Source organism: Sorex araneus, chromosome 9, assembly GCF_027595985.1.
Source record: "Sorex araneus isolate mSorAra2 chromosome 9, mSorAra2.pri, whole genome shotgun sequence".
In the NCBI taxonomy this organism is placed as follows: Eukaryota; Metazoa; Chordata; class Mammalia; order Eulipotyphla; family Soricidae; genus Sorex; species Sorex araneus.
The window spans coordinates 44,850,647-44,864,043 of NC_073310.1; the positions used below are offsets into that span (position 1 = coordinate 44,850,647).

Genomic DNA, 13,397 nt, shown 5'->3' on the forward strand with positions numbered 1-13,397 from the left:
AGGCCGGGTGGCTAGACCCTGAAAGTGCTGATTTCTTCCGAGTGGTGAGAAGTCCCTGCCTTTCCGGAGTGGGGTGCGGCGTGCCGGACACTCAGGCCTGTGCTTCCCTCCCCCCCAACACAGGTCTCTCCTGATGGCAATGTCCCGCAGCCAGGCCTGGCCGGCCCGAGTCGCGTGGCCGCGGTGGGCCCCTACATCCAGTCCTCCACTATGCCTCGGCTCGCCTCGCGGCCCGAACTCCTGGTGAAGCCGGTTCTGCCCGACGGCTCCCTGGCCATGCAGGCTTCCGAGGGGCTGATCAAGGTGCAGACACTGCCCAGTATGAGATCCGGGGCCACGGCGCAAGCGAAAGGTAAAAAAAAAAAGTTATTTTGGTCTTTCCGCAAGCTTTGTTTCGCCTGCCCTCACTATTATTTTTTCCAAGCTTGAGTTTTGTTTTCTTTTTTTAAATCTTCCTGGCCTGTGTTCACATTCCATTTCTAAGAATCTCTTTGTGAGTGCCATGTTTCTTAAACCCTGAATGCTTTCGTTCTAGGCAGGCAGTGAAATCAAATGAAATTAAAAAAAATATATACCCCCCTCCCCCGTGGGTAGAGCAAAGGGTGTTTGCCTTTGCCTTGCATGCGGCTGACCTGGGTTTGACTCCCAGCATCCCATATGGTGCCCCGCGCACTGCCAGGAGTAATTCTAGAGTTCAAAGCCAGGAGTAACCCCTGTGCATAGCCGGGTGTGACCCAAAAAGCAAAAAATTAAAAAAATTTTAAAAAATATTACCCCCCTCGTCCCCTCCCCCCAGGTCTTCAGGTTAGAGAGGAAGTTGTGATCTGATGTTAATAACTTGGATGGTCAGAGCAGCATGTCCACGTTAGAGGGGTCATCTGGGTCGGTGCTCACGCGTCCTGTCTGCTTCCAGGTGAGGGTAGCCTCCTGACAGCTCCCACAAGGAAGACGGAGCTCTGGGGAGACAAAAGCCGCGCCAACAGAGGCCCCTGTGTCCGTCATCGTCTCAGTTTCAGGGGCGCTGCGTGCCCCAGAGCTTGTACTGGGAGGGGGGAAGCCGAGTGAAAACGTTTCTGCAGTGCCCTTTCTTCTCCTGCTCCGGGAGGACATAATAGCCAGGATTGTCTCTTCCCTAGCCAGCGCCCTGGGCAGAAGAATCCTCACTTTAAAATTCTTCATTATTTTTGCCATAATGACCCGTCTGAAGCAGCAGTGCCGGGTGGTTGGGGTTTTCTTGTGAGAAGAGTTACTTTTGTTTCTGTAAGGAAGAAATAAAAGCTCTGGTTTAGAACATTAAGTGTCAGTGTAGAAAATAAATACCTAAGTAGGTAAAGAACTGGTCAAAACAGGTTAGAATTCTCCTTTCTTGGGTGGGGGGAAGGGCTTAGCTAGATCCTGGCTCTGTGCTCAGGGATCAATCCCTGTGGTGCTTGGAGGACCATATGTGACTCCAGAGATTAAATCCGGGTCAGCTGTGTACATGTGTCTTAATCTACCATGCTCACTCTATCTCTTGGGCCCCAGTATGGCCCCCCACTCCCCAGTTTTTTGTGGGGTTGGAGGCACGGTCGTGGTGCTCAGGACTTAGTCCAGGCTCTACACTCACGATCACTCACTCCCAGCAGACTCTGGGGACGATATGAGGTGCTGGGGATGGAACCTGGGTCTGCTGCATACAAGACCAAGTGCTCTACCCGCAATACTGTTACTCTACTGTTGGCCTCCAGTTCTACACTTCTGCCTTGTGTGTGTGTGTGTGTGTGTGTGTGTGTGTGTGTGTGTGTGTGTGTGTGTGTGTGTGTGTGTGTGTGTGTGTGTGTGTGTGTGTGTGTGTGTGTGTGTGTGTGTGTGTGTGTGTGTGTGTGTGTGTGTGTGTGTGTGTAATGGCTTTGGGATTCACTGGTAATGTTCTCTTACCCAGTGTACTGTCTCTAGTCCAAGCTGACTTTGTTTGCCATGATTAGTTTTAAATTGCAGAATGAGGGGAAAATCTTAAATGGGAAGAATAAAATCTTATTATCTTCGAAATAACTTCACCGAGATTGTTATGGGGCTAAATTTTATACCTGTTTTTAGAGATTAAAATTTGTATCAGCCAAGTGAGCCCACTGAAACTCCATAGAGTTAAAGAGAAAATAAAGGCAGGTGCGTAAAATTAAAAATTAAAGAGAAAGTCTTATCGAGTTATTTGTAGCTGCATCTCTGCATTCTAGGCTCTAAAATCCATCCACTTGGCCCTGATTGGAGTTCTCCAAACACAGACCTTTTCCCCAACCAAGCCTCTGCTTCTGTCTCTAAAAACTCTGGGACCACTCCTGATCCAGGTGAGGTTTGTGTGTCTCTGTCTGTCTGTCTTTCTACCTCTCTCTCCCCCCCCCCTCGCCCCCACTTCTCTCTCTCTCCCTCTCTCCCCCCACTTCTCTCTCTCCCTCTCTCTCTCTCTTTCTCTCTCTCTCTCTCTCTCTCTCTCTCTCTCTCTCTCTCTCTCTCGTGTCTCTCGTGTCTCTCTGTCTCTCCAAGGTGATTTGTATATCTTTTTACGAAACAAATTTTCCACTGTGTTCAGTCATGGGACAGTACTTATTTCCAGAATACTTCATGTAGGTGGAGACTTGGGGTTTGGACATTGTAATGTCTAGTTTCTTATTTTTAAATATTTTGTCATCTTGATCCCAGAATATAGGAATAAGAAGGACTATAAGGAAGAAAAGAAATTGGGTTGGGGGTAGGGAGGTTGTGGTGGTAACAAGAAGCAGCGGATGGGGAGTCATGATGGGGGAGTAAGGGTTACAGGCCTGGGGCCTGCGGGGTGTAGAGGAGTGGTATAGCTGTGTGTTCATGCCACAGTCAGCAGCGATCATGACAACTAACCTTAATAGTGTGCCCAACCAACAGGCTGGGAGGGGTTGTCGAGGCGGGTGGGAGGGAATTTGGGGACACTGGCTGGTGGGACTGGTGCTGGAACATAGCATGCTTAAACTCAACTATGTGTGACTTCATAACTCACGGTGTCTTAATAAAAAAATTAATTTTAAAAAATCAGCTCGAAAATAGGAAAACGTTTAGGGGGCACAGGGTTCCAAAAAAGTTGAGGGGAGAGAAAACTGTGCAAAGAAGGAATCTCATCGCACAGTTTGAGTGTGAGTCTTTGCTGCCTGCAGCTGATGATGGGGAAGTTCCGCTGAGGGAGAAGGAGAAGAAGGTGCGTCCCTTCTCCATGTTCGACACGGTCGACCAGGCTGCCGCCCCGTCCGCCTTTGGTACTCTGAGGAAAAACCAGAGCAGCGAAGATATCCTACGGGATGCGCAGGTACTTGAGATTAGCCCAGTTTTAAAAAGAAACTGGTAATTCTCGATGGTCATTTTTCGTGGGGAGGCGTGGGGTGCATACCTGGCGATGCTCAGGAGGCCTCCCTGGCAGCGCTTAGGCGCCACATGTGGTGCTGGAGACGAGCCCGGGGTGAGTGCCCTAACTCCTGGTGCTACCTCTCCGGCCCTGCTCTGTGTCTGGTTTCCCCCCCTTACTCTGTGGAGCTTTAATTCTAGGCTCTATGTTTTGTTTTGTTTTTTGGTTTTTGGTGCACATAGGATAAAAATAACCCCCCGTCTCCCTGGCTGCCAGCTGTTTGGAAGAGGACAAGGTACTGAGGATCTAACCCTGAGTCCACATAGGCCAGGCATACACTCCCCTTGAGCCACATTCCAGCCCCTGTGGGTTTTTTAATTGAATAAGTTTCATGTGAGAAAGAAACTAGGAAATATGGCAGTGTTTCTGTTATTTCAGTTCATCAGAAAGTTTTATTATACTCTAGGTATTATGGTTGCACTAAGTTTTTAAGTTTATAGTATTGGTGAAAAAAATTATGGCACTTTCACCACCACCAAAATGCCATGACCCTCTGCCAGTCGTCCTTTTGTCACCTCTGCTTGGACCCTTATTCTCCCTCTACTTGCCACACTGCTTGGTAATCAGTTTTGTAAATCCTTTAATTTCTGGAGTATATTCTGTCTCACCCAGTATTGGAGAATCATTTACCTCTGGGGCTCATTTTGTCTAATTCTCCAAAATAGGCGAATGCCTCAAAGAATGTCCAATTTTTTTTTTTTGGAGGACAGTGGGGGAACACACCTGGCAGTACTTGGGGCTTACTCCTGGCTCAGTGCTCAGGGCCAACCACCAAACCATCTGACCCTATTGGCTCTTACGCTGGGAGTCATTCCCCGCGCCCCCTGAGCTACAGGCATCACCCTCCTACCCACAGGAAGTTTTCAGGTGACTGTGAAGTTTTGGGTTCTCTTCCTAGTGATGCCAAAACAAATAAGCAAACAAACCTTTCAGGTCGACACTTCAAGATTTCCCAACTAGAAAGGGGCAGTAAGGAGGAAGTTGTACATAGCAGGGGGGCAATTTGCTGCATGACTGAAATCCTCATTAAATATAATTAAATTAAAAAAAACACTATTAACCTGAAATGAGTTGAAAATGCAGAGCTGCTATGTTTTGTATATGCTTATATTTGTAAAATTAAGTCACCTCAGACGTCCTGACTTTCCACTTAAGCAATATTTAAACTGGCTTCTATGTGTGTTTTACAGGCTGCCAATAAAAATGTGGCCAAAGTACCACCTCCTGTACCATCAAAACCCAAACAGATTAATCTGCCTTATTTTGGACAGACGAATCAGTCAGCGGCAGACATTAAGGCAGACGGAAGTCTGCCGCCCTTGTCAGCAGCTGTCGTTTCCGTCGGAAGCAAACCCAAGCCTGCGGGCCAGCCACAGAGGGTCCTGCTGTCCCCTGGTGTACCTCCAGCTGGCCCAGACCAGACCCTTTCTCCAGCTGCCAAGCAAGAAAGCCCCCCTGCTGCCGCGGTCAGGCCTTTCACCCCCCAGCCTACCAAAGATGCCCCCCTCGCCCCCTTCCGCAAGCCCCAGACGGTGGCCGCCAGCTCCATCTACTCCATGTACACACAGCAGCAAGCCCCCGGCAAGAACTTCCAGCAGGCCGTGCAGAGCGCCCTGACCAAGACGCACCCCCGAGGCCCGCACTTCTCCAGCGGTAAGTTCCAGGCTCTCCTCTCGCCTCGTGGGGATCCACGTGGGCCCCACGCAGAGGGCCCTCCCCGTGGGCTGAACAGCGTCTGCCTTGAGTGTGGGTGATGCTCTTGTTCCAAGTTTTAGTGGGGAGTTTAAAAGGGTTTCTGCCTAACCTTGGACTACTAAAGAAAGCAGTGACTGAAATGAAATGCAAATACAATAAAACAGATGAGAAGCGATAAATAAATGTGAGACGGGTGAGGGAATCTTTAGGATAATGTTTTATCAGGGTCTACTCACTTTTTTTGTTGGTTAGTTTTTTGAGCCCACCCAGTGGTGCTCAGGGCATTACTCCTGACTCTGTGCTCAGGGATCACTCCTGGTGGGGTTCGGGGGACCATATGGGGTGCTGGGGATTAAGCCCAAGTCGGGTTCTCCACTCACTCTTGGGCTCCTTTAGAAAGAGAAATCAAGGACATGGGCAACTACTATACGAAACCTATGTCTGTTCCTTAGGGTTTTTGGTTTTTGCTTTGTTTTGCTTTTTCTGTTTGTCTGTCTGAGCAGCTCCCAAGCCGTGCCCAGAAAGCCCAGGGGCCACTTCTGATGAAACTCGGCCAACTAATGCTAGGGTTCGAGTTTCAGGGCCCCATGCAGTGCTTAGGGGCCATATGGTACCACCGATCTTTCTTCTCAGCCCCATTACCCTTCACCAATGTCAATGGACCATACAGGAAAGGACAATTTCCCCTGTTTTGATGGTGCTGGGGGATTAAACCTCATGCACTCAAGGCATGAGTTCTATTACTGAGGCACATCCCTGGCCTGGGGGCGGGGGTGGGGGGGGGGAAGAGAGAGAGGGAGGGGGAGGGGGAGGGGAGGGGGAGGGGGAGGCTTGTGTGTGTGCGTGTAAAATTTACAAAGCTGCTCATGATTGGGTTTCAGTCATACAATGTTCCGACACCCATCCCTCCACCAGTGTAATTTCCCAGCATCAGTGTCCCCAGTTTCTCTCCCATCCTTCCAAGCACCCCCCGCCCCCAGCCCCCACCTGCCTATATGGCCGGCACCTTGCTTCTTTCTCTCTTTCTCTTTCTCTCTCATTTTAGGCATTGTGGTTTGCAATGCAGATACATTTTGAAGACATTACAGTCTACTGTTTTTCTGAGGATAGCTCTCCTTGTTAAATATAAGAACATGAAAATATTATGGTACTTTATTGGCTTTTCTAAGGTTCATTAGGTTCATTAGTTTGCTAGATTAAAATAAAATTCACCAAGTTTTAATTGAATGCAAATGACTTTCTAATTATGAAAGAAGCTTTTAATGGGGCCTAAAATCTATAGATGATTAGACAGCAAAGTAATAATGGATATCTATGTCTGACTCTTCTTCTCATGGGTCTTTGGTGAAAACAGCTAATAGGATAATTTGGGAATTAGGTAGTTTTAATAGTGCTGAGGGGAATAGTTTTGGTAAATGTAAGTGGTTCTTAATAATTGTATGAGCTGAATATGAGTTTTCACATTGACTTTGAAAATTATGAAAGATGGGACATTATGAGTTTACTTTTAATCTGAACACACAAATGGTCCCCAGTTTTCCTTGACTCTAAATCTTGTTACATTTTAAATCTGGGTCACACAGTCATAGATTTCTTCCCAGTTACAGTTGGCAGCAGTTTCTTCCCTACTGGTCCATGAAACAGTGGTGCGTGTTTCCAGACAGTCGGGGGGTTGGATTCTGTACGAGGTCGATTATGCAGCGATGGAACCTTGCTTTGTCATTTGTCATTTCATAAATTAGTTGCAGTGAAGGGACTTCTGTGATAACTGTGAAATGAAAAGAGGCTTTACTTATTGTGCGCCACCACATCTGTTGTGCAGGGTTTTAATTTTTGCCTGTTTTCCATTAGTCTACGGCAAGCCCGTGGTTGCCGCGGCCCAGAACCCGTCGCAGTACCCGGAGAACGTGTATTCCACTAACCAGAGCAAGCCTGGCAGTCCCGAGCCAGACACGGAGCCTGCATCTTCCCTCCAGGAGAGCCAGGAAAACGAGAGGATTCCTCGGCCCCTCAGCCCAACCAAACTGCTGCCTTTCTTATCGAACCCTTACCGCAACCAGAGCGACGCCGACTTGGAAGCCCTCCGCAAGAAGCTGTCGAACGCGCCGAGGCCCCTGAAGAAGCGCAGCTCCATCACAGAGCCCGAGGGCCCCAATGGGCCCAACATTCAGAAGCTCCTGTATCAGCGGACCACCTTCGCCGCCATGGAGAACGTCTCCGTCCCCGCGCACCCTTCCAAGCCCACACCAGTGACTGTCGGTTCAGAAAGCCCCCTGGAAATCCAGAATCCGTATCTGCACGTGGAACCAGAGAAGGAGGCGGTTTCCCTGACTCCTGAGCCCGTGTCCCCACAGGAAGTGGGGAGTGTGGGGACAGAGCACGGCGGTGCACCGCCCCCGGCTCCAGGCCTTGAGTACGTGCCCGAGGGAGCCTCGGACAGTGGTCCAAACTTCCAGAGTAGCGTGGAAGAATCAAACGTGGAGGCTCCCAGTCTGCTGGAAGGCTACCTGGAGGAGTACCCTCCCTACCCACCGCCCCCATACCCTTCTGCAGACCCCGAGGGGCCCGGAGAAGACCCTGGGAACATGTGTCCGCCCGAGGTCACCGGGCAGGCTCCTCTACCTCCCGTAAGTACTTCAGGCTCTCACGGTACCCTTGTACCACGTCACCCTCTTCTCGTTGCTGCATCACCAAACCTTGGTGAGGCAAACCTTGAAAGAGGCTTTGCGTGCAAACCACCTAACGCAGCAAACAGCTTGTGCAGGTTTTCCTCATCTTCTTTTCCAGTTGCCCTCGACACAGAGTGCGACGCCTAAGTGGCCCCCAGATCTGTTTATGAAAGTAACATTCCCCCTAAGAGCCACTTTCTCTGTACACAGAGAAGTTTTTCTCCTAAAAGGCCCACTTTTCCTTCTTCATTCGTGTCGAGATCACACATCAGCTAAGGAGCACTTGGAGGGGGGTGGAGAGGCCTGGGCTGGACGTGGCAGCCCACAGCGCAGGCCTGCGGAATCGGGCAGGCGGTTAATTTCTCTCCCTGGTGAGAGCACTCTTGAGCTTTTTTGAGCGGCAGCATTGATTTCATTGTTGTTGTTTTGGGGCCACACCCAGTGGTGCTCAGGGCTTGCTCCTAGCTTGGTGCTCAGGAGTCATCCTGGCAGTGGTGCTTCCGGCAGCCGGGGGTTTAACCAAGATCCAGTGCTTGCAAGGCAAGCCTCCGAGCCCCTGGCCTGGCTGTGCAGCCTGAGTCATCTGTTTGTAATACTATTCCAGGCAGAGCCTCCAACTTTCTACCAAGAATGATATCGGAGAATTCTGGACAAAAGGCGGGGGTGGTGGGGACGGGAGGGTGGGAAGAGGTCATTAGAAGAGGGCAGGTGAACAATTTTTTTTTTTGTTTGTTTGTTTGTTTGGGGGCCACACCGGAGTGTGGCTCCGGGCTTATTCCCAGCTCTGTGCTAAGGGGTCATTTTTGGCAGACTCTGGGGACCAGATGTTGTGCCAAGAAACCAAACCTGGGTTGGCCGTGTGCAAGGCAAGTGCCCTGCATGCTGTATTTGCTTTGGCCCTGGAGAAATGAGCATTTTGGTCATTATACATTTATGAAAGACAGTGTCATTTAGTGGTTCTCAAAACTCAATAGTTTTCGCATCTGAGATGAGTGAGGTTTGTATATTGAAGTACCCCTTTTGGAAAATTTTAAACCTATTAAAGAAGCCTGTTTCATTGGATGGTTGATCAGATCTTTGCCATTTTTTTTCTTTTGGGGGAAGCGAGGGCTTGATGTGAAATGTAGAAAGACTAGATTCCTCTATTTATGTGTGGGGTCTTTTTGGTTTGTTTTTTGTTTTTGTTCTGAACCCCTGGTATTCAGGAGCTATTTGAAGCTCTGTGCTTGGGAGTGAGGGGTAACTCCTGGCAATTCTTGGGGGGGTGATGCATTGCCAGGAATTAAGCATGTGTCTCCTGCACGTAAAGCATGTGCTCCGGACCATTGAGTTGTCTCTCCAGCCGTGACTAATCTATTATCTTGGAGTATAATTAAAATTTTAATATAAAGTAATGCTAGCATTTAAAAACTGGCAGGATTCCTTGTTGATATATCTAAAACAGGCTAATCTTCATTTATTTACCTTAATTACTTTCCCCTAGGCCTATTAAAAGGAGTGCTTCAGAGAAGTCAGATTAATGGGGATGGAATTTCAGCTCAGATGTTTACTGACTTCACGCCTTAATTTTCTTATCTGTAAAATATGATAAGAGTTTCTGCGAGGACTAGGCAAAGCCTTCTGTAATGGTGTGGCCGTTACATTCCATAAATGTTAGCAGTGGAAATTCCGAGTCATGCTCTTACCCATTTTCATGGTCTCGGTTTCCTTGGCTACTCGATGCAGATTATTTCAATACCGGTCTTCCTTATTTGGACAGAAACCCAGCCTTCTTGCAATCCCAGTTTACACCCTTAGCTAGTTCATGATCTGTATATATGTATGTGTGTATATGTACTTACATATACACATATATAATTTCACCGGGCTTTATATAATTTTCACTTGATTTTATTGGTGTAATTTGCTCTGTGGAAATTCACTTATCTGTTTATTTATATACCTTCTAAGTTAGGTTCGACTTCAATAGAATATGCTATTTTTAAAGTTCCTTTAAAACATTATGCCATTCCTCCCCTTTTTTTTTGTCTTCCTCGCTTACACCTGGATCCTTTTTTGTGCGTTTCCTTGACAGGGCAAAAGGACAAACTTACGGAAAATTGGCTCAGAGCGGATTGCTCATGGAATGAGGGTGAAGTTCAACCCCCTTGCTTTGCTTCTAGATTCCTCTTTGGAGGGAGAATTTGACCTTGTACAGAGAATTATTTATGAGGTATGATTTCTTGCATAGAACTTTCTGCTTGAAAACTGTAAAGTGAACATTTCTGTGGGACATTGGGTTTGTGATTCATGTTCTTTATTGGGAGGTGGGGGGATGGCATGGAATTACTGTGCATGCTCCAGAACCGGCAGTGCTTGGTACAAGGTGTGACTGTGCCCCTTTCGATAATGCACAAGAAGGTATTTTCACTTGAGGGTCATTGGATCACCTGCCAGGCCTTGCCCAACCCCCACCCCACCCCTTCTCTTCCTACCTTCTCTCTTCTTTCTTTTCTTTTCCTATTTTTCTCCAAACTTGCTTGGGTGTGGGTTTGCACTATATAGTGTTAAGTGACAGATATGGCTCTTACTTTTCAGAAGCCTACTATTTAAAATATTTTTAGTTGACTTCCTTTTCCTTTCCATGGCAAGTGTAACTTCTCCTTAGACACTAATTTGTGGTAGGAAATTGGATAATAAGTAAACAGAAATGACGGTAAGTGTATATAGTTTCTGGTACCCGGCCCTCCATTTGAAAACAAGCTGCTTTCTGTAGTGAGTTTCTGCACCATTTAGTCACACTGTCTGTCTTATTTCTAGACTTGTCCTCACGATAGTTTTCTTGGCTCTTGTGTATCTTAGTTATGATTTTTTAAAAAAAAATACCTCAAGAGTTTATTTCTGTTATTAAGGAGCCAGTTAATAGTGGCAGTTCAGGTGAGGAGCGTTTGAATGACAGGGCCCCTGCTGATTGCCATTCTAGGTGGATGACCCTAGCCTGCCGAATGACGAAGGCATCACAGCACTTCACAACGCTGTGTGTGCCGGACACACCGAGATCGTGAAGTTCCTGGTGCAGTTTGGTGTGAATGTGAATGCAGCCGATAGCGATGGATGGTGAGATGCTCTTTAAGGGGCGGAGGGCGGGGAACATGCCTGGTATGTGGCCAATCCAGGTCCAACCCCCAGCATCCCATATGGTCCTCTGAGACCCACCAGGAGTGATCCCTGAGCACAGAGCCAGGAGTAATCCTTGGCCACAGTTGGGTGTGACCTAAAAGCTGATAAGAACAGTAACAACAAAATAGCAATAGCGTGAGTGAGAGCACCTACCCAGAGGGGTTGGAGTTTTGCAGGATGGGCCTGATTTAAGATAATGTTTTAAGATAAATACTTTAAATTTAAGATAATAATTTAAGATAATGTTTTGCCTGGCAGCTGGACAGATTGCACAGCAGGTAGGGCAGTTGCCTTGCACACAGCTGACCTGGGCTCGATTTCTGGTCCCACCCTTGGTCCCCCACACTCCATTCAGTGACGCCTGAGTGCCCAGCCAGGAGTCGCACTGAGCACTGCCAGGTGTATCCCTCCCCCAACACCCTCCCCCCCCCCCAAAAAAAAATAACAGAGCTTAAAAATAAGCAAGTCTTGAGTTTCTCCGGAGGGTTGAGTAGGTGACGGAAGAGGCCGCGAGAGCTGCCCGGAAAGCACCCCTCACTGTGGCCCCGCCCACAGGACCCCGCTGCACTGCGCCGCCTCCTGCAACAACGTCCAGGTGTGCAAGTTCCTGGTGGAGTCGGGCGCCGCCGTGTTCGCCATGACCTGCAGTGACATGCAGACGGCCGCTGACAAGTGCGAGGAGATGGAGGAAGGCTACACGCAGTGCTCCCAGTTTCTCTACGGTGCGTGGCGCGGCCGAGGGAGGGCGCCGCGCCTGCCTCCACGTCCCTCCGGTTCCCTCTCTTCTTTGAGACAGAAACGGGCTGGGGGTGGTTCATGGGTCGCCCTGCACGTTGGCAGACAGCCTCCGAGCCAGGTCCTCTGCACAGGCAGCGTGGTGCAGCGAGCAGCCGTGTGAGGGTGGGGGAGCCAGGGCGCCCGGGTCCCCTCGGAACCAGGCTCCTCCCGAGAGCAGGGCAGCCCCTGCCCCGGAGCGAAGCGTGTGGCCTTCGGTTTTCAGTTTCTCGTTCTGATGAGTCGTGTTCTTTCAGAAAGATGCATCTTTTTATTTATAAGGAAAAAAATGCTTTATTTCAAAGACTTTTAATGTAACAGGTTCACTGTGCTGTTTAGCTGGGCTTGAGCAGAATTGAAAAGAGACAAAGTTGTCGGATCTCTCAGGCTCTTAGCAACTCTGTGCCTGTTGGCGGATGGCCCTGAGGTCTGGACAGGCCTCGGCCGCCCCGGCTGTGCTCAGGCTCTCAGGAAGCGGAAGAGGATTCGAGGGAAAACCTCAAGGTCTCTTCTTGGACCCTCCCTCCCTCCCTCCCTCCCTCCCTCCCTCCCTCCCTTCCTTCCTTCCGTCCTTCCTTCCTTCCTTCCTTCCTTCCTTCCTTCCTTCCTTCCTTCCTTCCTTCCTTCCTTCCTTCCTTCCTTCCTTCCTTCCTTCCTTCCCTCCCTTCCTCCCTCTTTCTCTCTCTTTCTCTATCTCTCTTTTGTTGTTTTTGTTGTAGTTGTTCTTTGGGTGACACCCAGCAGTGCTCCAGCCTTACTCCTGGCTCTGTGCTCAGGGGTCACTCCTGGTGAGCTCAGGGAACCACATGAGGTGCTGGGGATGGACCCCAGCCTCATGCAAAGCCACTGTCCTACCTTCTGTATTGTCGCTCCGGTCCCCAAATCGAACGTTTTTGAGGATTTTCCCCTCACTGTATTTCAGATTTTTATTTTAGTGTAGGCCTTATGAAAACTTTGATCATGTCCAAAATATTTAGAATTCTCACTGGAGTTGATCTGTATTTAGATTTCTAAAAAAGTCATGTATAAATTGTTTATCTTATTGCTCTGCTCTAACACATAACAGGACAATACTTGTAAGTTTTAAAAATCATTCTCCATGTGGAAATTAACAGAGAAAACTTCAATAAACGCAATACTGGCTTCTAAGTTTTATGTAGAGAATAAAAAATTTTCAAGGCTCTGGTCATTACACCTCAAAGTAGGCTGAAAGGGGCTGGAGAGATAGTACAGTGGGTAACTCGCTTACTTTGCACACGGCCAAACCCACTTTGATCCCCAACACCCTCAATCATCTCGAGCCCCACCAGGAGTGAATCCTGAGCACAGGCAGGGCCAGGCATCAGTAAGCCCTGAGCACAGCCAGGAGTGACCCAAAAGCAAGGCAGAATATAGGCAGAAATTTGATAGGTATGTTCGTCCCTTTGCCAATGGTGGAGTGCTGGTGCTCCCAAGCAGTGCTCAGGGGCCCCAGAAACACTCTTCCCCCACCCTTTCCCCTCCCCCCCACACAGAGCAGTGTCCAGCCGGCCAGGCCTGTGAGTTCAATGGCAGGGCCCAAGTGCTTACCTGGGGGAGATCTCCTAGATGTTAGATTTCAGATTTGGGAACCAACCACTGAGCTATCTCCCCAGCTCTATTACTCACCTTTAAATTATATCCTAGACCCAAATCTGTTTTTTTTTCTCACTGTA

The 13,397-nt window shown here is 48.7% G+C and overlaps 1 protein-coding gene across 1 annotated transcript in view; it reads left to right on the plus strand.

Moving 5' to 3' along the window:
- The window catches only part of TP53BP2 (tumor protein p53 binding protein 2), a 64,891-nt gene that overhangs the window by 48,492 nt on the left and 3,002 nt on the right, over positions 1–13,397 (plus strand). The window contains exons 9-16 of the mRNA XM_055146800.1: positions 124–352; positions 2,214–2,324; positions 3,162–3,310; positions 4,597–5,059; positions 6,953–7,728; positions 9,845–9,982; positions 10,733–10,866; positions 11,485–11,651. Of these exons, the coding sequence (XP_055002775.1) occupies positions 124–352; positions 2,214–2,324; positions 3,162–3,310; positions 4,597–5,059; positions 6,953–7,728; positions 9,845–9,982; positions 10,733–10,866; positions 11,485–11,651 (2,167 nt within the window). The remainder of the gene's footprint in view (positions 1–123; positions 353–2,213; positions 2,325–3,161; positions 3,311–4,596; positions 5,060–6,952; positions 7,729–9,844; positions 9,983–10,732; positions 10,867–11,484; positions 11,652–13,397) is intronic.